The sequence below is a fragment of the Microtus pennsylvanicus genome, chromosome 9 (genome assembly GCF_037038515.1).
Source record: "Microtus pennsylvanicus isolate mMicPen1 chromosome 9, mMicPen1.hap1, whole genome shotgun sequence".
NCBI lineage: Eukaryota > Metazoa > Chordata > Mammalia > Rodentia > Cricetidae > Microtus > Microtus pennsylvanicus.
In genome coordinates, this window is record NC_134587.1 from 28,804,018 (window position 1) to 28,831,040 (window position 27,023).

The following is a 27,023-nucleotide window of genomic DNA, read 5'->3' on the forward strand; positions in this document are numbered from 1 at the left end:
TGTCTTTGGTTTTGTTTTGTTTTGTCTTTTCCTATGGCGGTGATGAAATACGTGGGCAAAAGCAACGTAAGGGGCAAAGGATTTGTTTGAGTTCACAGTTCAAATTTATCTGAACACAGTTCAAGGCGCAGTCCTCACGGTGGGGAAGTCAAAGCAGCAGGAGCTTGCAGCAGCTGGTCACATGACACCCACAAACAGGGAGCAGAGAGCAGTGAACACACACTGCCGCTCAAGAGTCCCCTCTCTCTGCTGGCACAGGACAGCACCGGTAGGGAATGGTGCCGCCCAGAGTGGACGAGCCTCCCCACACGGGTGTGTCCAGAAGCCCATCTCCTAGGTGGCTCCAGCTTCATTTTCTTCTTCTGTCTGAGAGGGGAAAAAAAAAAAAGACATCCTTGAAGGCATGTCCAGGCACCTGACAAAGATGCATTCTCAGTTCATTAAGGAATCCTGGTCTGAACTCATGAGTTAGCTTAAGGAGACATTTGAAATATTCAGAACCCACTCTCCAACTCCCTATTGATTTCATGCTAGACTTAGAAGCGATGCTAATTGTTTGCTGAGTCACACTCTCATAGCGACTTTCTAGTTGCTCCTGACAATGCATGAACACATCAAAAGACCTTTAATCTTGGACATTTATCATAAAATGGCAGGAATTGTAGCTGTGTGGGGGCAAAATGGAGAGTGGAGAGGAACTTGAAGCTGTTCCCAGGACCATCTTTTAAATTCTTTCTATTGACTGAGCAACATGACAATATTCCCATGCCTTCCACTCAAGAGAACCGCAAGCAATGAAGGCCACCCTCCCACAAGTGGGTGTCGACTCAGTGCCCGGAGTCCAGGAAGGTACGACAAAGTCATTCAAACCTTGGCTGCTTATAAATTCTTGGAATAATGCCCCAACAACTAAAGGTCCTCATTTTTTCAACCTCACCCCTTATGTTTAGAGATGTCAAGGGCAGGCATCAAGATGCCCTTGGCCTGTGCTGTTTCCCTATTCAGCTATACCAGTCTCTCATGCCACAGCCCCCTCAAGGCACTGCAGGCTTCTCTGAGCTGGAGAAGTAAATGCTTATTAGGATTCTGCATGTGCGCCCTGGGAACTGCATCCCGCATGCTCCCGCGCTGTCTGTCCTTGCATCGTTAGCACGAACGCTTATCCGTGGCTGACGAGAGACATCAAGCTACCATAGGCAATTGCATTTCCAGGGCAGTAGATAATGACAGGAAAAGCTTGGCCTTGTCCCTTGCCTCACTCAGAAAGCAGATAGTAGAATTGTGCTTTCCCTCCTCAATAAGCAGGCAAAGAAGTCGGGTAGGCTCTTCTCCTACCTCCCAGCCGTGAACCCTGAATTTTAAAACATGCTCCTTTACTGCATGATCTTATCTGAGGTTGAATTGTGTTTCTGCTTAAACTTGCTTTTCACTTGGAAGCTTTGCATTCAAAAGGATCCACAGACACATATAGAATGATACCACCAATCTCTTACATCAGCCAAACCACTACAGGCTGCCCCCGGGTGAAGGTGAAACATTGCTGCAAATAGGACCAAAATCTTTCTTGCCTTTCTTCAAATGCCTGAAAATTTAAAACTCGGGACAGCATAAAAGGACAAGCTCTGAAGCAGCCGAAAAAACATCTTTCAAAGCAGTAATGGACATTTGGACCTATGACTCATGGTGAGAAAAAACCCACTGAACGAACATGGTTTTACATAATTGGGGAGAACACTGATCCTATAGTGTGCCCCTCAACTTAGTTATAGCTTCATTGTCTTCTTCTGGCTAAGATAGAAAAGGTCATCCTTGAGGGCATGTCCAGACAACTGACAAAGATGCATCCGCGGTCCATTAAGAAATCCCGGTCTGAATGCATTAATTAAATGAAGGAAGCATACATTACGTGCAGGAGCCGCTCGACTAAGTACTGACTTCATATACTAGACTTAGAAATATGTGGAAGGGACAAACGGGAGCATCTGAGATGTCAAAGGACATATAAGAGAGAAAGGAAGAAAGCGATCTAGGAGACATTCCTGCCGTGAACTAAGGGAGTCCTTGGGGGTCCTGCTCACTGCTTGAAAATGAACACCAACTGGTTAACAAAAACAGGAGGAAAAAGAACTAAGAGGAAGCTTTTGCTTTTAAAGGGCAGCTCCCACACTTTCTGACACCCTTCACCACAGTCTGATGGATGAAGCCCACTATCTTGAAGTAAATTTCTGACTCATTCACTCAGCGCGCAGTAAGACCTGCTGTACATTAGAGGAGCATCTTATGCACCCCCATGCTTTTACAGGAGATGTGAGGCGGTGTGGCCTACACAAACTGTGACCCTGTACTCCAGATGACAGGTGGGGAGGAAAGTGCAGTAGATACTCCACCCCCTTGCAGATTGACAAAGCGCATTGAGCAAGGAGCGCTCCAAGGGATTTGCAGTCTGTAGTGAGTGCCTCTGTCTGCTCTGCATCCCGCCATGTGCTTAGGCAAATCTGTGCAGCTTCCAGAGGCTCTGCACTCCCTCTCTAGCTTCCTAGCATCGTCTCCGCCATCTTGACAACAGCCTCTCCAGACAGCCTTTCACCGTGAGGACCCACAGCAAATGTTTCTGGCTTCTCACTTGGATCTATTTCTTCTTGCTTCCTTCCTGGTTTCCTGATTGGCTCAAGTGTCTTCCTTCCGCTGACTGCCCCTCAGCTGTGATAACCCTATGGTGATTACTTCCTGCCTCTTTGTGTTTTACTGGAACCTGAGTGCAGATTTTCCCCCTTCTCAATGTGCTTCCAGAAGTTTGTTAGATACTGAATAACCAGTATGTCATATCTGCGGCCTCTACTTACCAAAAGACATGAAGGACATGGAAGAAAAAAGGAGCTGGACCCACTGGATCAAATCCATCTCTTCTGGACTTCCTGGTAGCTGAAGCAAGAAACTGATTTGTGCCAATTTGATTGAGGGGTTTTTTTTTTTAAACTTGTCATTGAAGTCATCCAATGGATACAGCTATTTCAATACAAAGACCTCCACCCCTATCTGGGAACCCTCTGAAACCTGATTGGACCCTGGTCCAGGAAGTGCTTGCCACATTTTGCCTAGCTTCTTGATCGGCATTCTGCCTCTGTACACGGTTTTCCCATCCCATCTGCTTCATACTGCTTCTCCCCACCCCATGCCTACCAGGGCCCACCACTGATGGCTAGAGTTAGCATCATCTACCTGCCTGAAGGGGCCCCACACCGCCTCTCCAGTGCTATCCCTCCTCCCAGGCTACTCCGGACCATTCTCAACACGGCAGTCCTGCCTTGCCAGTGTCCGCTAGGTTCTTCCAAGCCTCATAGCCGGAACTGATTTCCATGAACTACAAAGGTCTTTTGTGGAGGCTTAAGTGGTCTATGATGGTGTGTGTGTGTGTGTGTGTGTATGTGTGTATGTGTGTGTGTGTGCTGGAACTCCACAGCCTAGGCAGAGGTCCTCTTCCTCTCTGCTCAAACCATGCTTAACTCATACTTTATGTCCTTCTTGAGTCAGCTCAGCTTCCAGTCTTAGCGTCTCCTGGAACACAGGCGAGACAGTGAAGAAGAGGGCCGAGGAGAGTTATAGCGAAGCAGAGTGCATGGGAAAGGCTGTGAAGAGGCTGAACTGTTTCAGACGAAGTCATAGGACCGAACTGAGACACCTGCCAAATACAGCAACCATTTGTTCCTTAGCTTCTTTAACCATGCCTACCCACCTGGCGACCCTCCTCTTCTGGCATGACTTGTACCCCAATAGGCAGAACAGTAAACAGCAAAGCATAAGGCAGAAAATGCCCATGATCCAAAGGTCATAATATGTTTCTGGTTGCTGATAATCTACAAGTAACAATTTGGTTTAAGCATAAACTCGTTTCACACATGTGAACCGCATCTTTCCAGTTCCATGACACCATCTGCCTCCCGAGGCCACGTCCATGCTTTCTGCTCTCTGCCCTCCCGTTTCTTCTGAACTGGATGATGGAACACAGACTTCATGGAACACACTGGCTGGAATTTCTGATGGCTAGCCTCACTCAGATTTGAATTTAAAGAGTTTAGACAGCGCTGGGAGGGAGGGTGATTGCCAAACACCAGCTCCCTTTGTTTTCTTTAAAAAACTCGCTGATGGGTTGGAGTTAAAGTTTATGCTAGAACGCAGGGCTCTTTAACATGGAATTTGACAGCTTCCTTCTTTAAACAACCCTCTTTTATAGCTCACCCAGGATTCCTTGGTAACAGCAAATCTACAGAGCCCCTCTGGCTCATTCTCCAGTTGCCATGGAACATTTTGAAATCAAAATATTACCTATTTTCTTAATCACTAGAAATAAATTAATCTGAAGCCTTGGATACCTTCCATTCCACATTTTTTGAAATGGAAAAAAAATTCCATGTGATAGACTCCAATGACTTGATTTACTTTTTGAATTCTAGTTTTCAAAGTACATTGGAAGAGACCACAGAGTCAGCTTCATAGGCATAGAAGGCTGGGCTGGTGGGGTGGCCCATTGGTTAAACCTAATGGTGTGAGTTCAATCTCTGGAAAACAGGTGGATAGAAACAACCAACTCCTGAAAACGGCCCTCTGACACATATGTGCTGTCAAATGTGAGTACGTGCGCACATGTATGTGTATGTGTGTGCACACACACATGAGATTTTTTATTAATCTAAACACCAAAAACAAAATCAGAAAAAGATTACAGTCTACTAGTGATTATAATTTGACTAGACAATATGTCAATTGTATAGTCAAAAGAAATGCTGGGGAAGGGGGAACTCTGGAAAATAAAAAAAAAAGACACTAAAGATGCTTTTAAAGATGAAGCCACATATAATTAATACAAAAAAGTAGAAGCGAGGAAGGCTCAAAGAACTCAAGGTGCTGAGTGGAAAGAGGGCGAATCCATATCAGACTTCAAAACCGATGCTTACTGGGCAGTCCGAGGTTGGGACAGCTGGCGAGATAATGTACCTGCCCACTCCTTCTTTAATGGGGAACTGAAAAGTCTTATATAAGATGAAACATTCCCAAAGCATCAGGGAGAACAGACCAGCTCAGCCCATGTCTAAAAGGAGCCCATAACCAGCATCAGAACAGACACAACGGAACAATAAATCAAAATAGAGAAGACAAACCCAGTGATGCAGAAGCCAAAGACATCTCCAGCAAATCACTTCCCAGACTGAGTGCTTTCTCTTGAATCAGTCTTAGCTTCCTATAGTTTAGGGGTCAAAAAGCCTCTCCTGTGTGGGAGAAAATTTTATTAGCAGAAGCTAGGTGGTGGAACGGATTGGACCTGCAATCCTATGTCACAGGTGAGACCAAGCAAGGCCAGCACCACTACTAACTTTTAAAGAAGCCGCCCATTCTAATGGTCCACGTTTAGTTAGAGGGAAGAGGTTCCTGTTTAACACATGTAAAAGCAGAAGTGGGGGGGGGAAAGAAATCAGGATCCTAAACTAGCAAAGAGATGTTCACTTGACATTCTGAAACTGTGCTATAAAAGGGACAGAGGGGACAATGAGACCAAACACTTCATTTTGTACCCGAGCTTTTCTGTTGGACTTGACATTTAGAGAAGAGCAGGTGACTGGGCTGGGACAAGAACTCTTGTGGTTTCTTGTGAGTCTCGGTAGGCAGACACTGAGGGTGGACACGATGACATCCATCTCTCTTGGTGAGGGAAGATCCCTGACCGTCTCAATGCACTCTTTGTCTTTAGCCTCCCCAAGTGTCTCTCTCCTCACCCCTCACCCCCAAGAAAAAAACAAATAAGCAAACACGAAGTCACTTTGGCATAAAATTTTATTCTTTCAGACAGCATATGTCACCCAGGGTGCCTGGAAACACAACTTAAGTGACATTGGTAAGTGCCCTTCATCAGAGGCTTCCACACTGTCAAGAGACACATGGCATGCATTACACTAGATAATTCAAAGTTTTACACCCCATCTCAACCACCTCATAACTGGCCAACAGATTCATAGAATTTCAACTGGAAATTCCCCCCTCCCCACCGCTGCCCTTTTCATTGACCAGGTGGTTAGTGGGTACCATTTTTTAACTCTTGACTATGACAAGGTTAAAGTTTTGGTCCTCAGCCTGTTGGTACCATTAAGGAGGTGGTTGAGCCTGTAGGGAGTTGGGACTAGTGGGAAGTTTTAGGACATTGGGAACATGACTTTGAAGGGTACTGTAGAGATCTACATGCACGCTTTCTCTCCCATCCCCGTTCTCTCTCTTTCCTTCCTTCACCCTTTTAAAAAGAAAATTTTATTTTTGTGTATTGAGTGTGTATCCATACACAATATATCTGTGTACCGCATGTATGCAGCACTCAGAGGCCAGAAGAGGGCACTGGATCCCCTGGGACTGCAGTTATCAGTTATGCGCTGCCAGGTGAGTGCTGGGGATCAAACCAGGGTTCTCTAGGGGATCAGTTAGTGCCCATTCCTCCAACCCATACTCTCTCCTTCTCAAGTCTCTGCTATGAGTGAGCGGTTTTTCACTCTCTAACACAAGCCTCAAACCAGTACGTACTGCAATCTCCAAAATCGGAAGCCCAAACAAACCATCTATCTTTATAAGTAGATCATCTCAGGTAGTTGTTACAATAATGGGACGTTAACACAGTAGAGAAATGGCTTTCCCATGGGTAGAAGGATGAAATTTCACGGAGATGCTCTGAGCTAATCACGGAAGCCAGAGAGTCTGATCCAGCAGCCTCTGAGAGAGTCCATGAGGTTAAAAAGTCCTTCTAGATGAAGGTCTGGTCAGGTCAGGGTTTATCAGGCTACTGTAACCATCAACAATACTGGTGGATCTTCTGACAGAAGTGACGGAGTGCAGTGGCCCTAGACACTGGAAGTTAGGCAGTCCTCTTGGCTCCTACCAAGTCTTCATGTTCAGTGCTGTGACCTCATGCAGGAGCATTTCAGTGAAGCAAACCTCTGCCTTCTACTTTGGGGTCCAATTTCTCCTCTTTATCAAGTGAAAGATGGGCCTTCGCTCCCAAGTTCACCGGTCCACAGTCTGCTTTGTGCTTTACAACGCTGGTTTCTGTCCCTCTTAGGAACAGTTACATCATAGCAAGGGAAGCATGAAGAGGCAAGCTAGCACCGTGAGGTAAGGCGTGGGGACACCGCCGCCAGATGTCCTCTGAGCATGCATGACGGCGAAGACCGCGTTCGTGTGGTTGGTCGGCAACTCGACATTGCAGATCATCCCCTCACAGCAAGACCTGCACTCCTGGAGAGGAAGGAAAGGGTCGGGAGTGAGGAGCAGGAAGGAGGGAACCAATGAAAGAAAGAAGGACAGATGCTGTAGTGGATAGTCCAGCCTGTGCACTGCCCGGCCTGTGGGTACCTTCCCCTGCAGTGGGCTGAGCTAAGACCATCCTGAGAGGCTTCATCCTAACTCTGGATGTTTCTGTGTCAAACCCAAGCAGGAGTGAGGTGAAGAAGGGAAGCTGAATTAGGCTGTCTGAGTTGCCATATCCTGACAGGTTTACTAGAAATCGGTGAAACCAAAGAGAAGTTAGGAACATTCAGGACTTGCCATTGGTTTTCTTTCTTTGTGTTTCTGGTTAACTAATAATGGTGACTTGCTATCGTCTGCCACTTCACCCCAGACCCATTATTACTGCAGTGACAGTATGAAAAAAAAAGCCATAGGTTCTTAAGAGCGTTTTCAAGGGAAGCAATCTCTGATGGTAATAGCAATGCATGCTGGGCCTGAAGCCATGAGCTCATGAACTGGCCATTCTTCCAGGTTTCTAGGCCAATGAGGCAGAAGAAAGGCAGCAACTCCCAACACCGCCATCTTCCATTGGCTGTCCAGCCCGCCGCCCATCATGTCCACCTAGCAGAAAGGTTTGATTTTCCTTTGCAAATCTTGCTATGTGGCCCAGGTAGACCTCACACTCACAATCCTCCTGCATCAGCCTCCAGAGTAGCAGGATTACAGGTGTGAGCTCTGGCGCCCAGCCTGGGGTACTTTCTTGAACCCCTGGACCTCTACGCGAAGTTCTATTTCAGTCAGTCTAAGATGCTGCCTTCCTGCCTCACGAGCATGCCTTGTCCTTGCTGCCCCATACAGCCCTTGTGTGATCAGAGCCCACAGCCACGGATGTCAGGGTCACTGACTTTCATGCTATGTCACATTCTAAAATCTCATGACACATGAGCTTTCAAGTCATTTTTCCTCCAAAAGTTTAGGATCTCTGCATATAAGAGCACATTCTTGTTTGAGATACTAGAGTAAGCATATGAAAGGATCGGTTGATCCAATATGCATCTAGACTTTATCTTATTCTCTTAGTCTTTTCCTCCACTGAGCAGAGATGGAGAGGGAGACAATATTTCAATGGAAAAAGGCATCCCTATTTTCTCCTTTCTACCAGTTAGTGACCCTGGAAGTGGTGGTGATTTTAGCCAGGAACAGAACATGCTGTCATCTAGACTCCAGTGCACCTTACTCTCAAGGATGGCGTGTTCTTGAGCTTCTAAAGCAGGCTTCTGACTACTCATGCAAGTTCTGAAGCCCGAGTCTGGCTCTGTAGCCTGAAAACCATCAGTCATTCTTAATGCCATTTCTTTTTGAAGACAGACTACCTTCGAATGTTTGCTCTCCGCATTGGCACTGTCACGCATCTTTGTCAGAGGACACGCATCCAACACATTGCTACTCCTTGGTTCTCTCATGATGCGTAACTTACCACTATCACCATGAAACCTGGGGAAGTAACTCCACACACACACACACACACACACACAGTCTTTACCGTGTGTTCCGAGTCTCGGCTGTGACGGCAGCCCACGAAGTGGCATTCATTTTTAGAGGCACACTTTTTAGTGATGGATGTACTTCTTCCGTGGCTAGTGAAGTGATGAACAGTCAAACAATACTGTGTGTCTGGGGAAATTTAACAACAACAACAAAAGGCCATTTTATTTTCCATTTTGCAAAAGAGAGCACTCAACCATCATGCCAGAAATGACTAAAATTCGGGATAATCTTTAGGCTTCTAGGTGAGAAATTCAATAGCAGTAAATGCTAGAGTTTTTAGGCGGTGTTTCTATAAAGGCATCCACTCCTGGAGTACACATGTGTTTTGGAAATGAATACAAATGAGTGGCCTGTTCCTTTGGCATTAGCTGAAGCTGAGAAAAAATGTGCAGAGTTTCATCAATCCTTGGGTCTGCTCAGCAAATATGAGAGTATTTATGCCCCTAGTCTGCCCTTTCTTGCTCTGAAGCATGCATTCTAGAACTCTAAATGCAGACAAGAACTGTGAGCACTGAAACAATGGTTCTGAGAACTTGGTGCCTTGTTCATCATTTGATTCTTACAGGCTAAGAAATGAATGGGTCTCCAGCTATGTATCAGGTCACCTCCCTTTCTCATCTTGATTATTCATATTCTACACTTTCTAACATGCCTGACTCTCTCATCAATGTATTCCACTCTTCCTCTCCCCTTCACTCCCTGCTCCCCACTCACGCCTGCTCTATATAGTTGGCTCATTTCCATAGTTAGCCTTACGGCATTAACCACCCATTCTATGACCGAATTCTTTTTAGAAAGTAGTTCATGTAACATCACAGGATATTCTGTTTGAGCTCCGTGTTTCCTCCGTCGCTACCACAGACCACGGAAATGCTTGCTAATTTATTCACCATGGATCCCAATAGTCAGTTGACTGGGGGAAATGGACCAAGATTGAGAAGATGGAGTTTTTAGAACTATCACAAGTAAGTCCTGTTCGATCCTCTGAGATCATTGTATTTTTTTAATAAAATGCACTATGTACAGTGGCATTTTGATAACTTTAATAGCATTTACAATGCAAATGCATTCATATTGTAGATTGGTAGTCAGTGACCTTCTAACTTGTGTTCATTCTTTCAGTTCTTATAGTGAACCTCTGGAAAGCCATAGACCACCTGAACATTCTTTTTGTTATTTTAGACAATAGCTCATTACATAGTCCTGGCTGACCTGGAGCTCCCTAGATAGACCAGGCTGACCTAGAACTCACACAGAGATGATCTTACTGCCTCTGCCTCCTGAATGTGGCATTAAAGGCATGCACCATCTTGCCCATTGCCATACAGGTAGGAAGGTAGGATTAACCAAGGCAGGTTTCAAGGGTTTGTGGTCTTTATCAGTACAATGGGCTACCCCTTAGGGACACTCAACATTAAATTAGACAAAAGTAGCTGACTTTTGGAGTCTGAAGGAAAAGGAGCCATTAAATATTCTGGAGAAGGCACTTAAACTCCAAACTCAGAAGAGCTGGGTGCTGGGGCTGCTTGTGTTGATCTGGAACACTGCACACATCACACACATGAAAGCATCTTCTGAGCAGTCAACAAAGAGCTGGTGTAAATAACACAAGAAATACCGTGCTATCATGTTCTGTTACATAGACACCCCCTTTTGACAACAGTGACAAACCACAGTGGAGTTTCATAGAGAGAAAGAAAATCTGAGAGGACAGAGAACAATAGCCCAGGACGCTTGTCATGTAAGACTGGTCGATTATCACTTCCCAAATAACAGCAAAGGGAAAAGTAATAAATGACACCTCCGTCATAATTCCAGATGGTTAACGTCTTTGAGACTTGAATAGCAGATGGTCAGAAAGGAGCTCTTATGCTGTGCTGGGATGTGAGGTCATTCCATGCTGGAAAGAGTGGGCTTCTCAGGTGGGCTTGGCAGAGACAACAGGCTGCCATTTTTATTACAGCGGACACTGTTAGAGGATGGGAAGTTAAGGTCTCCTTTTTCATTATCTGCGGTTCAAAAGAGATGCTATTAGGGCTGGAAAGATGACTCAGCCCTTGTTGCTACTTGGGGAGAGCTGGGTTAAGTTCCCAGTAGCCATGTGGAAACTAAAAAGAAAAGAAGATTCTAGTAACTGATTCTTCTAGAAAAGCGGCAATGATAAACCTTGACCAGATGGATGCTGTGGCAATTTTAAAGAGCCTAGCCAGTTTGGATGTTCACCTTCCTAGATATGGACGGAGGGGGGAGGACCTAGGACTTACCACAGGACAGGGAACCCTGACTGCTCTTTGGACTGGAGAGGGAGGGGGAAAGGAGTGGGGGGAAGGGGAGAGGGGTGGGAGGAGGGGGAGAAGAGTGGGAGGAGGGGGAGAAGAGAGGGAGGAGGGGGAGGGAAATGGGAGGCTGGGAGGAGGTGGAAATTTGTTTTTTTCTTTCTTTATTGTCCTTTTATCAATAAAAAAAACAAGAATATTAAAAAAAAATAAACTACTAAGTCTACTTAAAAAAAAAAGAGTTGTCATGGTCCTGGTGTCTCTTTACAGCAATAAAAATCCTAAGGCAGAAGTTGGTACCAGGAGTAGGGTATTGCTGTGATAGGTAAGACCATACTTTTGTTTGAAGAAATATGGACCTTGAGACTATGTATTCGAAAAGCAGATGAACACTTTAAGTTCTGCTTAACAGGCCACTGGAAGACAGTGGAGCTAAGTGTGATTTGATGAAGTAGTTCAAGAGGTTTCAGAGAAGAAGAATTTTAGTATGTCACCTAGATATTGTTCTTGTGATATTTTAGTGAAGAATGTGGCTGCTTTTTGCCCCTGTCTGAAAAGTCTGCCTGAGGCTAAAGTAAAGAGTTTAGGATTAATGGCATTGGCTAAGGAAATCTCAAAACAGCCTACTATAGACTCTATTTTGTGGCTATTAATGTTATCTCTAATGAAAATTAATAATAAAAAGAAGCAATCTGAGCAAAGAGAATACAAAACGTACAATTTGAGAAGAAAAGGGGCACCAGGAAGTGGAATGGAGCTAAACCCTGTGTTCAAGGGAATAAACACAGTAAGAAATGGAATAAAGGGAGTTGTGATCTCAGGGCAAGATCCTACCCAGCTAAACTTCCAACTTGTGAATAGGAATTTAAAAAAAAAATCTTAGAGCTGGGTGTGATGGTATACACCTTTAATCCCAACATTCCAGAGGCAGAGGCAGGCAGATCTCTGAGTTTAAGGCCAGTCTGGTCTATAGATTTTTAGAACAACCAAGCTTAGGCAGTGAAGGAAACCATTGAAAACAGAAAGCTGGTGAAGATGTAATTGAATGAGGGGGGCATGTTCCAGCCCCAGCAAGCAGCAGAACTTGTTGGCAGTTTAGGCCACATGGTGCTAGCTTTAGAATCAAAGATAGAAGAGAGGTGTTATGGAAGCTTCCTCCATGACTAAGGAAAGATGCTGAGGCCATACATGTGTCACAGTGTCCCTGAAGGGAGGCCTAGAGAGGGCATTACATGAAGCTGGGAAGGTGAAGCCTGGGTTGCCTTGGAGACCCCAAGATGCCAGGGCCATGAGATACCTTCCAAGGAAAGCCGCCAATAGGAAGAGGATCCAGCCCAAGAGAAAGATGTGTGTTAGAGTCAACGAAGCTAAAAGGAGCTAGAGATCTGAAGAGCATTTTGACATCAGACATGGAGATGTAGAGTTTGGAGCTTGCCCAGCTGGTTTTTGGTCTTCCTTTGGTCTCGTATTTCCCCACTGTGTTCCCTTCCCTGTGTTTTGGAGTGATAATGTATATCCAATGTGTATGTTGAAAGTATGTGATCTGCTTTTGATTTTATAGGGATTACAGTTAAGAGACTGCATGAATCTCAGAAGAGGCTTTGAACTTTAGACTTTTAAATAAATGTAAGATTGTTAGAGACTATGGGGACTTTTGAAGATGGATTGAAAGTATTTCTACATTATGTTATGGCTACAAACCTTTGGGAGCCAAGAGTGGAATGTGGTGGTTTGAAAGAAAATGGCCCTAAAGGGAGTGGCACTATTAGGAGGTGTGGCTTTGTTGGAGTAAGTATGCCACTGTGAAGGTGGGCTTTTAGGTCTCCTTTGCTCAAGCTATGCTCAGTGTGGACAGACTCTTTCTGCTACCACGGATCAAGATGTAGAACTCTCCAGCACTATGTCTGCCTGCACACTGCCATGTCCCACCGTGACGACAATGGATGAAACTGTCAGCCACCCCTATTAAATGTTTTCCTTCGCAAGAGTTGCCATGCGCGTGGCGTCTCACCACAGCAATACAAACCCTGACTAAGACAGAAGTCACAGGTGCACACATTTCACTTAGTAATGATTCTCAGTAATGTAGCCAGTAGGGTTTTTTTTGGGGGGGAAGGGGAGGCGGTCCCACAGGTTTTTTATATCTGGATAAAATTAGGCCATTCTACTATTATAAATAATGTAGTATAGAAAGATTCATGGTAACAAACCCAAACCAGCAATTTCTGATTTTGGAAGTCTGTTTCTCTACTTGTCTTTCTTAGGCCATTGCCTCTGAAAACCTGAAAGTCAGAACAGTCCAGTCTCAATATATCCTCTCAGTTCCACACTCCTGTGAGTGTATTCTATCTGTTTTACTTCCACCTCTGTGTGAAAACACTCAGGTCCCTCACAACTCCTCAGGTCCTCCTCAGGGACCGTCTAAGCAAAAGTGACGACAGCCCCGTCCCTACTTGATGCACGCTTTGACTCTGGTCTCCACATTCTCCACACAGCAGCCAGAGCGATGTTGCAGATCACAACCAGAACCACATGTCCCTACCTCCACGCTCTATCAGACAAAGAAACATCTGCACGTCTTTGAACGTGGGTGCCTCTCTGATTGTTTCTTCATCTCTCACAGTGCCACCCTGACCAATCTGTTACTGCAGAGGCCACACCAACTATTGAGTCTGGAAGCCTTTACATTTGAGATGTTCCTTCCAGGCACACTATTCCTGCAGCTCTCCATCTGGTTTCCTTGTCTTGGCCACTCACGTCTCTGTTTTAATGTATATTCAGAGAAGATTTCCCATGGCTACCCAGTAGCATCTGTCAGCAAGTGTTTACTGAGTGCATATTAGGAGCCAGGCAGCAGACTGGGCACGAGGGATGTGTCAGCAAACTACCAAAGACAGTCAGATGTTTGATGGGGGCGTGAATGAGCTTCCCAAGCATCTGTGAATCTCCAGAGAGGAGTACAGAAACCTTTCTTTGCTTTAAGCCAGTAAGTATGACGTTTCTAAGGTATCATCAAGTATCAGACATTTCTGGAATTATCTGAATGCTTTAGTCAACATTGTGGTTTCTGTCTTCTTGCTAAATACCTTTTAGGAAATTTTTCCTCGTGATGCAAACAGCTACATGCTGAGGCTGCGTCAGCCGTTTCCAGGTTCTCTCTGGATGCTCTGTTGTCTGGATAGTCTTTCCCAAAAAACCCAGGACCCCTACAGAATGCCAATGAGCCATTGGGCTGTCGGTATGGTAAGCTGTCTCTTCCAGCTAAGGGAGAAACCTAAAGAAAGTGAGGACCCAGAAAATCCAGAAGCGTCTTCCAAGCTTGTGTACTCACCCTGTGGACACCATTTGTCTTCCGCCCAGCGATTGCAATTATAATTATCCCCTGCATTCTCACAGGTAAAACACTTGAAGCTGTTTGGAAATGGTGTGGCTTTAAAGAAAAAGGAAGGAAGGTCAGAAGGCGACATCTTCAAACACCATAGATAGCACAAAATTAGCAACTTTGTTAGATGAGACAAAACAAACAAGACATCCTCTTGGGAATGTGTGTGTCCCGAAAGCTGGATCTATCCACCTGATGTGTGCTTGCTTCATTTGTTCCCTTCTAGTAAGCACTGCAGTCTTCCGTTACAGACAAATGAAAATGGCTCCACAGGCTACTTTGAAAGATCCATGGTGTGGTTCTATTACAATTTATCTTCTGAAAGAGCGATTGAGAGAATGGGCAAGGATGATAATGGCATTTGAGATACAGAGAGAGAGAGAGAGAGAGAGAGAGAGAGAGAGAGAGAGAGGAAGTAACATCATGAATAGTACAGGAAGTGCAGAGTGAAGAATGGTCATGACATACACCTGTGTAAGGCTAGGATGAAGACAGCTGCCACCCCAGCTGTGCCTCACCAGCACCAGAAAAGCATTTTAAAAGAGCAGAGGAGAAAGGAAAAGAAAAACATGCTCCGCATCTCCCCCTCTGGTTCCTATGTGACTACTTTTAGTGGCAAAACTCTTGTGCACCATCAATTGTGAATAACAGTAATGAAGACTCAGGTCCCACTCTCTTCCCAATTTCAAACTTTCCGACGAGTTCTCAAGTAATGTTAATGGCCATTTGAAAGAGCAGGTGTATCGCTTCTGCAGAAACTTTTCATAGCTGTTAATCTTCTCTGATGAAGTCAACAAAGATCTCTGGACTTCCTCCGCTAAGCCACGATTAGAGACAGTGCTCTCACACTAGCGACATGAGAACCATAACCCGTACTTACGGTCAAGAGGGGGCCTCACGTTGTAGAAGTTAATGTTCTTGGCAAAAACCCAGTTTTCTGAGAAGATCAAGATCTGAAGGATGGTCACAGCTAGCACGTGGCAGAGGAGCAGCATTCTGACCTCCCGCATTGGGCAGGCCCAACTCAAATGTCTGCCATAAAACACAGACGGGGTCAGTTCACTTGTTTCTTATACATCGATGTAAAAGAATCTTATACATCTGCTTCTGCTTCGAAAGCTCAGTTATTCAACTTGTTGAAATTGGTCAGTACCACAAATATTATTCAGAATAAAATTAAGCAATCATTGCCATCAATTGGCTGATTGAATTTCAATTGGACATCTGGTGAGTCTCCCTTTCCACGCACACAAGCATCTAGCACTGGCCTGCCTACACCAGGTTCCTTCTGTGTCTGGGGCTACCTCGTTGATGCTGTGTTGAATTCTGCAATTTTTTTTTTCAATCAAGCCTGGTTGCTGGTTTATTTACCTGAAGTCACTAAACCACTTCTTGCTGAAAATCCTTTCCCTGAGTAAACAAAGGCACTTGATCAATTTTTCAACCCCATCAAACCCTGGGAGGAACCATAAATGTAAAGTCAATGGTGCAAACACTGAGCCAAGCTCAATAAGTCAGGACTCAAATCTCTGCTGATCCCGAAGCTCACACAGGCAGAGAAGAGAAGGAAAGAGAAGGCACTTGAGGTGCCTGCTCCACCAGCACCTGTTGCACTGGGTGCAAGGACAAACCACCAGAATGCTCCAGAGGAAACAGCCCCAGATGAATACTGGGAACGATCTAATGATGCCCTTGGTCCGCAATCACTGTTGACTGTGTTCATAACTTTGAGCAGATGGGACCGAAACTTGATGGAATGGTAGATAGGTACACAGTGCTGAGTAAAGGACATGATATTTTGGGGCCCCCTAGAACCCACAGGTTCTACCCTGGGAAGCCAGCCAGGGTGGGGGGATGGTAGTTAAAAGTGCAGTCTCATCACGGACAGGCTGTCTGGCCAGGGAAAGGGGAGTGTGGGCTACAGAAGACAACATGCGGCGTGGAGTCTACGGGTTCGGGTGCTGGCTCTGCTGTTTATTAGCTTCTTGACCTTGGGCGAGCTCCTTAAACTCTATTAACCTCAATTTCCTCACCTGTAAAACGGCTTAATAATACCCACCCTACCCACACATGGGGATAATTGTGAGCGTCAAATACAGGTTCAGATAGAATCACATAGCACGGAATGAAGCACACATAATAAGAGTTCTGTGGAAATGCTGGAGTTCAATAGAATTGGCCAGACTCATTTTCTTCTTGCTGAATCAACCGGTCTCAGTGACTCAGGAAACTTTTCAAAGGAAAAAAAATGGCTTGATAGCCACACACCCACGTGGTCCTTCACATTAACTCTTGACATCCACATAACCACACGGTCCTTTGCATTAACTCTTGATATTCGCATATCCACGTGTTCATTCACATTAACTCTTGATATCTGCATTTCCACGTGGTCCTTTGCATTAACTCTTGATATCCACATATACACATGGTTCTTTACATTAACTCTTTCTGAAGTCGCAGCAATAGTGTGCGGATTCCAGGATTTTTCTTCTTCTCTTGTGATTTTTGCACGTAAGTAACATGTAAGCAGGGGTACTGAACTGACTGTCAGATAAAGTCTTGCCTTCCATACAGAGGACCTTTGTGAAGGCAAGACCGAAATGCTAAGGGTGTAGCTAGTGAAATAAAGCACACTGTTATGACATTTCTAAGAATATAATAGGGATAAACTTTATAGATTTTGTTTTGTTTACATCAGCACATAGACCCAGAAATATTAAATACATTTTTCTAGTTCACTTTAGTAACCAAGATTGAAATTCTAGCGGTCATGTTTCCACGTTTCTTATGGGCTTCCTGAAGAAACGGACATTATCAAATCAGGTGGTTATATGGAAATACAATTCTGCTTTTCCTATTCACACATATAAAGTGGTCCATCCCAAAGTTACAATGAATCTGCAGCCAAAGGATAGAACCCAATATTCCAAGAGAGACTCTTTAAAATGGGGAGCTGAGTTCTCATCCCCTCCCCGCAAACCTCAGAAAGCTTGCGCTGTAACAGCAAACCACATTGCTTTTGTAAGACAGGCAAGGTTCCTAAGAACACGAATTTCAGACTCACATTGTCTACACTTCAATCCCCCTTCATCACTGAGCAGCTATGGAACCTTAGACATGTTATTGAAGATTCCCAATTCCAGCTTCCCTCTCTGTAAAACAACCATAGCAATTACTGCTTGGAAGTGAGGTTTCCACAGCCTCATGCCTATAAGGCTGAAACTGCGTGCTGAGCTACAGTTCCATATTCATCTAATGCTTTCTATTGGATGGTAAAGATCACTGATTCAAATATCTGTTTTTAGACCCACCCCTTGTGATGCCTGGGTCAAGCTCATTAACCTCTCTATAGCACAGTTTGGTGCCTGTGAAATGGGAGCAGTAAGGCTGCCTTGTAAAGCTATGGGAGTAGAGTTGGCTAAAGGACATACATCATTTGATCTATTTAGTTAATCGTGTACCTGGATTTTGACTAATTCTTGCAAGCATTTATTTCTGAGAACAAATTCCCAGCTTTTTCATTCATTCAGCATGTCATTGTTGACACCTACTCCGGCGCATGCATTGTTCTTATTGACTCCCCACCGATGCCTTTTCCTCTCATGAAAACTGCATGTTGGAGGGAGAAGGCAACACAAAGCAGAGGGGTCCATTATTTGAGCCAGTTGTAAGTGCCAAAGGTGAAACAATAGGGTGATAACTTGGTAGGAAGGGAGGGGTCTGTATCAATGTGACAGTCTGTACACACCTCTCTGAATAAGTGATATTTGAACAACTGAATTACATGAGAAGAAACAAGAGCTAAAACAAAAAGCCTCCTGAGCCTACAGAGGAAATTGTAGAAAACGGGTCTGGCTCAGTGGATAAGTGCACTTTCTGCAGAAGCACGAGGGCCTGAGTTCAGACACATACAAAAAGACAGGCCCACCACAAAAGTACCAGGTACACCCCTTGCATGCCTAGAACCCCAGCGCTGTGTAAGTGGAGACAGGAGGGTTGATGGGGCGTGCTGGCTGTCGGTCTGGCTCCTGGGATCTCACTGAACAAGGAATGAAGGATAGTAACAGTAGGGCATCTAATTTCCTCCTCTAGCTCCTGCATGCACACACAGGCATGAGCATCCATGCACACAGCTCACATACGTCCATGCACGCACACACACACACATACACACATATACACACACTAAAAAGGGTAGTATCAAGTGTACCTGGAGCACGCAGTATACTGGCTGGGGAGTGGACAGACAGTCAGGTCGTGGATGAAACTACGTCTTGTAAGCACTTACCATAAAGATTTGGAGCCAGGAAAATCAAGAAGTTGAAAAATAGACAACACAAATGTTTTGTGTCTGTAGAGACATTGGTCCCAAAGCCCTAGCTTTGTTTGCTGCTCCTGGAATGAAAGGGATGCAAGTGATGGTGAAGGCAGAGGAAGGCGGAATTCATGTCCACCAGAGAGTTCAAACTAATGAATGGAGACGGCTCGGTCGATAAATGCTTGATGAGTGTGGTCGCTAGCATCCGTGTAAAAAGGCAGACAGAGCAGCGGGTGTCTATAATTTCAGCATGGGAAGGTGGAGACAAGGGGATCCCTGGAGCTAAATGGTCATCAGTGACATCCAGGCTCAATAAAAGACACTATTATAGGTAAGGTAGAAGCGACCTTGACTTCTGACTTTCACAAGCACAAGCATACCTGTAGATGTCTATGTACCCCCCATACCTACACAAATCTAAGCACAAGACTTGTTTTTTGGATTCTCCATGCTCAAAAAGAGTGCTGCAGAAACTGGGTCATTACCATTGTGCAACTGGGGAAACTGAGACTCACAGGCATACCACCACTGACCGAATAGCCCCTCAAAGTTTTCCACGTGGTACCATCTGACTATTAGCGAAAGGCAAAAGGAAGGGTTTGAGTTCCATGGTGTTGTGTCTGTGCAGTCAGAACGTATTTTCATTTCCACTTCAAAACGAAGCAGCCCAGCCTTATTCCGGCAACAGTCTCCAAGACTGAAAAGGTTTGCCTCTCAAATGAGGAATGAATGAAATAAAGGCGCCTTCTAGCTCCTGACCAGGCTTTATAATGTATTACCATCCACTGTCTCCTAAGCAACGCCTCACTCTGTCTTCTTCAGTGTACAGGTTTGCATTTCCAAGACTGTTGTTTTTTACAAGCAGGTCGCATTAGGGCAATGAACAGGAAAATGGTTAAATAGAGTGTCGTGGAGTTGGTAGACCTTGAGAATCACTGCACAGGACTAAAACACCGCTGTGAAGACCTTGCTGAGCAGGCACACTCCCCTCAGTCTCTGTCACAACCAAGGTGACAGGAATGCCTGTCTCTTGTTCCACGGAGGAGGTGGAATCTACAGCATGTACTCCAGGAACCCAGGCTATTCTTTCCCTGGCCGTCACACAGACTACGGTTACTTCACCATGGAGGAGGAAGGGTAACCCAGGGGGTTCCTACAGTGACTGGTAAAACTGTATGTGTAGATATTTCCCTGGGTGGAGGAGCTCAGAGGGTTCCGAGAGCCACGTAATGGTGAAAAATTGCTGTTTACTGCTTCAGAATATAGCTGTCGATGACTTGGCTTCCTGTGAGAATGTTCTTTATTCTGACACGAAAACAAAAGCTCCACTGTGCCCCATGGATGTGAGTCTACCACCCTTACACTCAACGGAAGCTCAACACATCTTTCTCCAAGAGAGCTTACTGCTTTCGTCCATGTTTTCCAGAGACAGGCTTGGACAGAAACGCCATGTGTGTGGTGCCGGCCTTCCCTGTGCTTTGAGTCCCTTCTTTGCTCCAGAATGCAAACGGCCTCTTTGCCAGGCGAGGGGAGAGACTTCTTTCAGGCATATTTGTAGAGACTCAGGAAGCAGCTCTCAGGCATTCCAGAGAATGGCAGGTAGCCAGATTTGAAGTGAAGGAACCCCCACTCCTCAGACTGGCCCATACCTGCCCAGAATAAAAGACTTGATTTACGAAAGGGCCTGTAGTTCAGAAGCAGAACAACTTCCCAGGCCCCAGTCCTCGTAATCACACAGTCGGTACTTCTGCAGAGCTGGTGGGGGTCTCAGGAAGCAGCCTATCACAGCATCTTTTGAGGCGGTAAAAGATCTACATTTTTTTTATTTTAATATCCCTCAATTGTATGCTCAGCACACAACACATACTCACTAAACACATTTTGGAATAGAACCAGCCTCATTACCTGTGACCTAGATGGAGCTCCTAGAGCCAGTAAAACAAAGGTAAGCGCAGTGAAGAACCGGCAGGGTGTCTGGAGCTGTTAAAGGATGGACTCCGAACAGAAACCCAAGAGACCAAAGCCGGGCAGTGAACACTGCATTTCTTACACAGTTCCTAAACTATGAGTCAGCAAGCACAAAGTACCTTCAACTGCTAATGAAATAAACGAACAGGGATAATTGAAGGGAAGCAGCCCTTCTAAGTCCAACATGCCCATCAACACTCGGGCTTGCACCTCCCTGCAAGCACCACTTACTCTGCGGGCAGGTACCCTAATGACAATCTTAATAAGCCTGGCTTCGCTTGTAAAAAAAAAAAAAAAAAAGGATTGAAGGCAAAGTGGAAATTCAAAATGAGTGCTGAAATTTTACTGGAAAGGAACGGAAGAGGTGAAAATGCCCCTCTGGAAAGGGGAAGCTTGCCAGAAGAAAACGTCACTATCCACAGTTAGAGTGGGGTACGAGTTGCTTCTGGCTGGGAAACCAAGCTGGTGAAGAGAGATGCTCAGGGTTTTCTTAAATTCTGGAAGCGTGCCAGAGGATGTACAGTCTACCGGCCTCCTTCTAGCGGAGTTGAAGGCTAGGTCCTGAGCCCTCCTGGGCTTTGGAGCCAATTCCCAGGGCTTCAGTTTCTATTATGTGGGGCGGTTTGCTCTCTCTGAGACATGATATTTGTGGAGGGTTTCAGCTTCTCCACATCTTCAGAGTTCATAATTTGAAGTCACACCCTTACAGCAAGATTCTTCTGAGCACTTAGTTTAAAAAAGCAAGTAAGAAGGAGCAAACCCTAAAGTTCCCATAAACCAGTGGCAGCATGAGCCACGGAGGATATGGCTGACAATATTCTTTGAGGGGAAGAAAAACAATGGCTTCAGAAACTCCCAGATTAAAACTCCAGCTCTATTGTTAGTAATCAGACAACCCAGAGCTATGAAGTAGTGTCCCCTTTGGCAATAAGGAAAGTAGGCTCAGACTTGCGCTGCTAACTCAGGCTGTGGTATGACGTCAGGGTGATTATTAATATATAAAAACTACCTTCTATTTAACCTCAAGAATCTTAAGCGCCAAATTCACCCTCTACTCCCTCCCTCCCCTTCCTCTGCACATCATCACAGACTAAAGATCAGATCCAAAGATATACTTGTGCAAACATCATATTATCTGGAGCAGGCGGGACAACATTGGGGTCTGTGAACTCATTTCTTAAGAGGATTCAGAAGTTCTTCCTAATGCAACTCAAGCGGGAAGGTGAAAAACTGTGTCCCAACACGCCTTCCACCTTGAGTAACATATGATACTGATGGAGGTATACTAATGAAGAATTCCAGTCATGCCTAAAGTCTCGGAGCTGTAATATGGCATTGTCATAATAGCCTAGATTCTCATATACCACTTTAAAAAATACAAAGATCTGGGCAGTGATGGTACACACCTTTAATCCCAGCACTTGGGAGGCAAAGGCAGGCAATTTCTGTGTTTGAGACTAGCCTGGTCTTCACAGCAAATTCCAGGACAGCTAGGGCTACACGGAGAAACTCGGCCTTGAAGAATTAAACAACAACAACAACAACAAAAATACAAACAAAAAGAATTTTCATCAAACAAAGGATAACCTCACTGGTGACACCTCACTTCTATGCATAAACTGAACATTCTGTGATTCAAAAGACGTAATTCCTTATCTGTTGCACGGAACCAGGTCAATGGCAATGCCTAAACCGGTGCTAATGTTAAAAGAATTTCATTACGCAAAGCGATTTCAATCTAATTGTGAGGTAATACAGGGCCAATAAGTATGAAACTCGGATTCTTCCTAATTTTAAACGGTGATTCGAGTTTCGAGAACATGCTAAACGATGCTTTCAGGATGTAGTTTTTCAACGGCAGTTTTGTCAAAGATAGGATTTTATGTGCTTTCAGAGGCTTTCATGATACAGGAAGAGGAAGATGGTAAAAAGCAAAACACACGGACAAGACTTAAAAGCTCATCTGGTTAATAATAGCAAGGAGGTTTCCTTTAATGGATCCAGACTGATTTATCAGGTTTCACTGACACGGACCAATGGTAGGAAGCTCCATTAGTCAGCTTTGTGACCACAGCAAGGATCCCCAGTAACCAACTCCAAGGGAAAATAAGTTCACTTTGACGTGAATGAAAGTTTCATCCTGTGATGATCTGGCTCGTTGTCTGCAGCTTGTGGAGAGGCAGCACAATGTGACTGGGGGACACAGCACCCCTCAACTGCTCGCCTCATGGCCAGAAAGAAGAAGAGAGAAAAAACAAGGGGCTGAGGCCCTACTATCCCCTTAGAGACCATTCCCCCTTCCCCCACCCCCACCGTGGCCTAAAAACCTTCCAATAGTCCTGCCCACCTCGTCTTTCTCTGTGCTGTTTTTGTTGGTTGTTTTGAGACAATCACTCTGCGGGCCTGGAATTCTCTATGAGGATCCAGGTGGCCTCAGATGCACAGGGATCCTCCTACCTCTTCCTCCAGAGTGCTGGGACTAAAAGTGTATACCCAGCTACGATTTACCTTACAATCTGTCCCTAGAGCAGTGGCCTGGGGATCAAGACTTACACACAGGCTACTGAAGGACTTCTGTGATCTGATCTATAGCAGAATCTAGCACAAATGTGTTGACTAAATATGAGACTCTCCTTCACATAGGTGGAAGAGCGCTTAGCAGTTCACCTCTGTAAATGATTTTTAAGAAGTTCATGCCAAATCATTTACATACTAATGCTTTTTACGTACTGAATAAAAACCTACGCTGGAGGAGAGGATAGAAAGGAGCCCAGAAAAGGTGGATTTCCTTCCATGAACAGCATTCTTCCTCTGCTGTGTTTCCCCCTTTGCTCTGTGTTTCTTAGGAGGTGAGCGAGACACAGTAGAACACGTTAGTCATCTCTCTCAGTGTTTAAACTGTCCAATGTTTAAATAAATTAACACGCCTTGAGAGCTGCCGTAGTAGAGGGCACCGAGTGACATGGGATAACGTCTAAAATCTAATTTGATGGGCGCCAGATGCAGCTGTCATTCGATCATTTGTTTTAAAAACCAAAAAGCCAACAGCCAGGTGTGGTGGTCACTTTTAATCTCACTACTTGGAGGCAGACCCAGGTGAGTCTCTTTAAGTTCCAGGCCAGTCTGGCCTACAAAGTGAGTTCAAGCCTAGTCAGGACTACCTGGTGAGACCCTCCTGCTTATATTAAAAATAAATAAATGAATAAATTAAATTTTTAAAAGGGCTAAGGCATAATACTGAAAGGTAATTCAGTTCATATTCTTTTGCTCTCAGGTAGACAAATACAAGAGCTCTTTTCTTCATGGAAGATGCATGTCTTTTTTATTTTATGTACATTTTTTTATTTTATGTATAAGAGTGATCTATCTGCATATACACCTTTATCCCAGAAGAGGCTATAGGATTCGACTGTAGATGGTTGTGAGCCACCACAGGGTCATTGGGAATTGAACTCAAGACCTCTGGAAGAGCAGTCAATGTTCTTAACCACTGAGCCCAAACAGACGTGTCTTTAAACTTGAGGAAGAGACTGAAGTGGATAACAGTCTTACAGGGTGCTGCAGGCAAACAGGTCATAGCATGCTGTAACTGAGTACCGTCGGCAGAACTGCATGGATGCAAACTGAACAGAAACACAGGGTGGGCAGAGAACGCATGGCTTTTATGGTCCACATCCATGCTTATTGTACTGAACATATTTCCTTTAATAACCAAACAAAGCTCTCTTAAAAGAACCCCAAGTTGAAATGCCTGACAGCTGGCTAAAGATCCATTACTCTCCATTTGTTGAGTGAAGCTGTGTGTGTTGCCAAGGGGGAAAGTAAGCATTCTCAATTATTCCATGTGTAAGGTATAGAACGGTTTGCTTTGGCTCAGATGACATAAACATGAGCATAAAAGTAATGTGCTCATACACGTGAATTTCTTACTTTAATTCTCCTGAATATATTCTAACATGATAGAATGTGGTAAAGCAGAAATCAGAGGTGATAAGTTCATTTGGACACATTTGTCTGTGTGTGTGTGTATAAATGTATACATGTATTTTATATGGGATGACTCAATGGCTGAAGCCACGCTAACAAAAAGCATACATACAACTCCGTTTATGAGACTGAATTCTGGGAGTCCTAGTTGGCTTTTCTGTTGCTGCTCTAAGTACCATGAACGTGGGGAGGAAAGAGTTTTGTACGTCTTCTACTTCCAAATGACAGTCCATCACTGAGAGAAGCCAAGGCAGGAACTCAAACAATACAGAAACCTAGAGGCAGGAACTGAAGCAGAGGAACACTGCCTACTGGCTTGTTCCTCATGGATTGCTGTTGCATGTTGATACCACCCAGGACCACCTGTCCGGAGGTGGCACCACTCACAGTGGGCTGGGGCCTCCCACATCAATTATTAATCCAGAAAATGTCCCACAGGCTACAGGCCAATCTAATGGAAGCATTCTTTTTTCAATTGAGGGTCTCTTTTCCCAGATGACCCTGGCTTGTGTCAATCTGACAAAAATGTAACCAGTGCACCAGTAATCTCACAGTTTACAGCACCCACCAGTGACCAATAATCTCATGGCTTACAGCACCCACCAGTGACCAATAATCTCATGGCTTACATCACCCATAGTTGCCCATGAAGAGAACCCAACTGGTACTACACACTGTCCTGTTTCCTATTTTTTTCACTGTCCTGGGGCATTATGTTACCGCCCATTGTTTATGAAGCTCCTACTAGCTCAATTTTATTCTCAGCTCTCCATCTAAAAATAAACGGTAGAAGCAAACAACGAATCTGCAGAGATCATTTTGAAACAGGAGGGTGTTTAAAAACCAACGATAAACTGCACACTATGGCAAAAAGAAGATTGTGCTGACTTTTGCATAGTCACAAAACCCAGAACAGATTCTTCAAAGAACTCTCTGGAAGCTGACAAGCTTATAAAAGTAGTCCTAAGGAAAAAATTTCTGTATCTTGCATATATAGCAAAGTTACAGTGTGTCACTAGCATTATAAATCGTCACTATTACCACTTGGAGCAGAAGGAAATGTACATATATAAAGATATATATGTGCATAATTTTGTATTCCCAGAGGAAACTGAAAAATTATGTGCATTAAATGGCGTTTTAATTGCAACATGAAAAATGATATTTAATGGCTGGTAATGTGGCTCGCAGTCCCACAAAGGTAAAGTCAAGCGAAGATGCTGCCTGATATAATGGGGAGAAATTGGCCTTTGGAGACCAATTTCTTCCTGGGCAGAAATTCTGACTTTTGCCTCTATTCCCTCTCACTCAATTGCCATGAAACTCAGTTTCCCTATCAGTAAAATAGAAATATCACACATGCATTTTATAGAGTTTAGAAAATTAAAGGGAAATAAAAGCTAAAGTGATGTCACAACGCCAACTTAAATTCGCTAAATGTAGAGAATTATTCTCCCATGATGGATTGTCATACTGGCCAATATCAGTATTGATTTTCAAAAGCTGAAAAGACTCAAATTCAATATGTATGCTTTCAATTCTCAAATTCTATGATTATCTGGAGATATATGAAATCATGATTTAAAACCTCTAAAAACCAGCAGATGGAACAGATGTCCTTGGATTGAAACATTTCATCTCCCAAGGAAACTCCTTAAGAAAGGAAGTAAACAACTCAGTGTACATTCAGGAAGTCCCTGAAACTGATCAGATTCACTAGATCCCGCCCTCCCTACAAGTCAAAATAAAGACTGCTTAAGAATTGCTCTCAGACAAGCCAAGCTGCCCTGAAAAAGCAGAGACCTAACAGGCAGCCCCAAAGGAGCAGAAACCAGCTGAACTACTTTAAAGGGGCTTAGGCCATCTGAGCTACCTGGACAGGACACTTTAAAGGGGCTTAGGCCGTCTGAGCTACCTGGACAGGACACTTTCCAACCTGTTGAGTGCCTGCAGGCTGTGTAGTGAGCTCCTGATTCCCAGCTTTCGTGAGCTATCACCCCTGCAAGGGTGGGCTTTGGTGATGCAGCTGTCTCTGAGTCATTTCTGTACCTATAAGTAATCCCTCACCAAATTCTTGTAAGTACCACAATAAAACTCACCGGTTCACCAAACTGGAATTTGATAGTATCTGTACTTGGGTCTGTTGTGGGCAGTAGACATGCGTATTGTATCTCCCCAAGGAAAGTCTTGACACACACCAAACATGCAGGAGCTCTTGAAGCCTTTGATTCACAAAGCCGTAAGCGTTCTTACATATCATTTTATTACTTTAAATGTATAT

The 27,023-nt window shown here is 44.5% G+C and overlaps 1 protein-coding gene across 5 annotated transcripts in view; it reads right to left on the reverse strand.

Moving 5' to 3' along the window:
* Positions 1 to 5,809: 5,809 nt before the first annotated feature.
* Lypd6b (LY6/PLAUR domain containing 6B) overlaps positions 5,810 to 27,023 on the reverse strand; it is a 161,733-nt gene continuing 140,519 nt past the window's right edge. For all 5 annotated transcript variants that reach the window (XM_075985261.1, XM_075985262.1, XM_075985264.1 and 2 more), the window contains 4 exons: positions 15,347 to 15,498; positions 14,416 to 14,514; positions 8,804 to 8,934; positions 5,810 to 7,269 (listed from right to left, as the gene is read on the reverse strand). In XM_075985261.1, the coding sequence (XP_075841376.1) occupies positions 7,105 to 7,269; positions 8,804 to 8,934; positions 14,416 to 14,514; positions 15,347 to 15,476 (525 nt within the window). In that variant the 5' untranslated portion in view covers positions 15,477 to 15,498 and the 3' untranslated portion in view covers positions 5,810 to 7,104. The remainder of the gene's footprint in view (positions 7,270 to 8,803; positions 8,935 to 14,415; positions 14,515 to 15,346; positions 15,499 to 27,023) is intronic.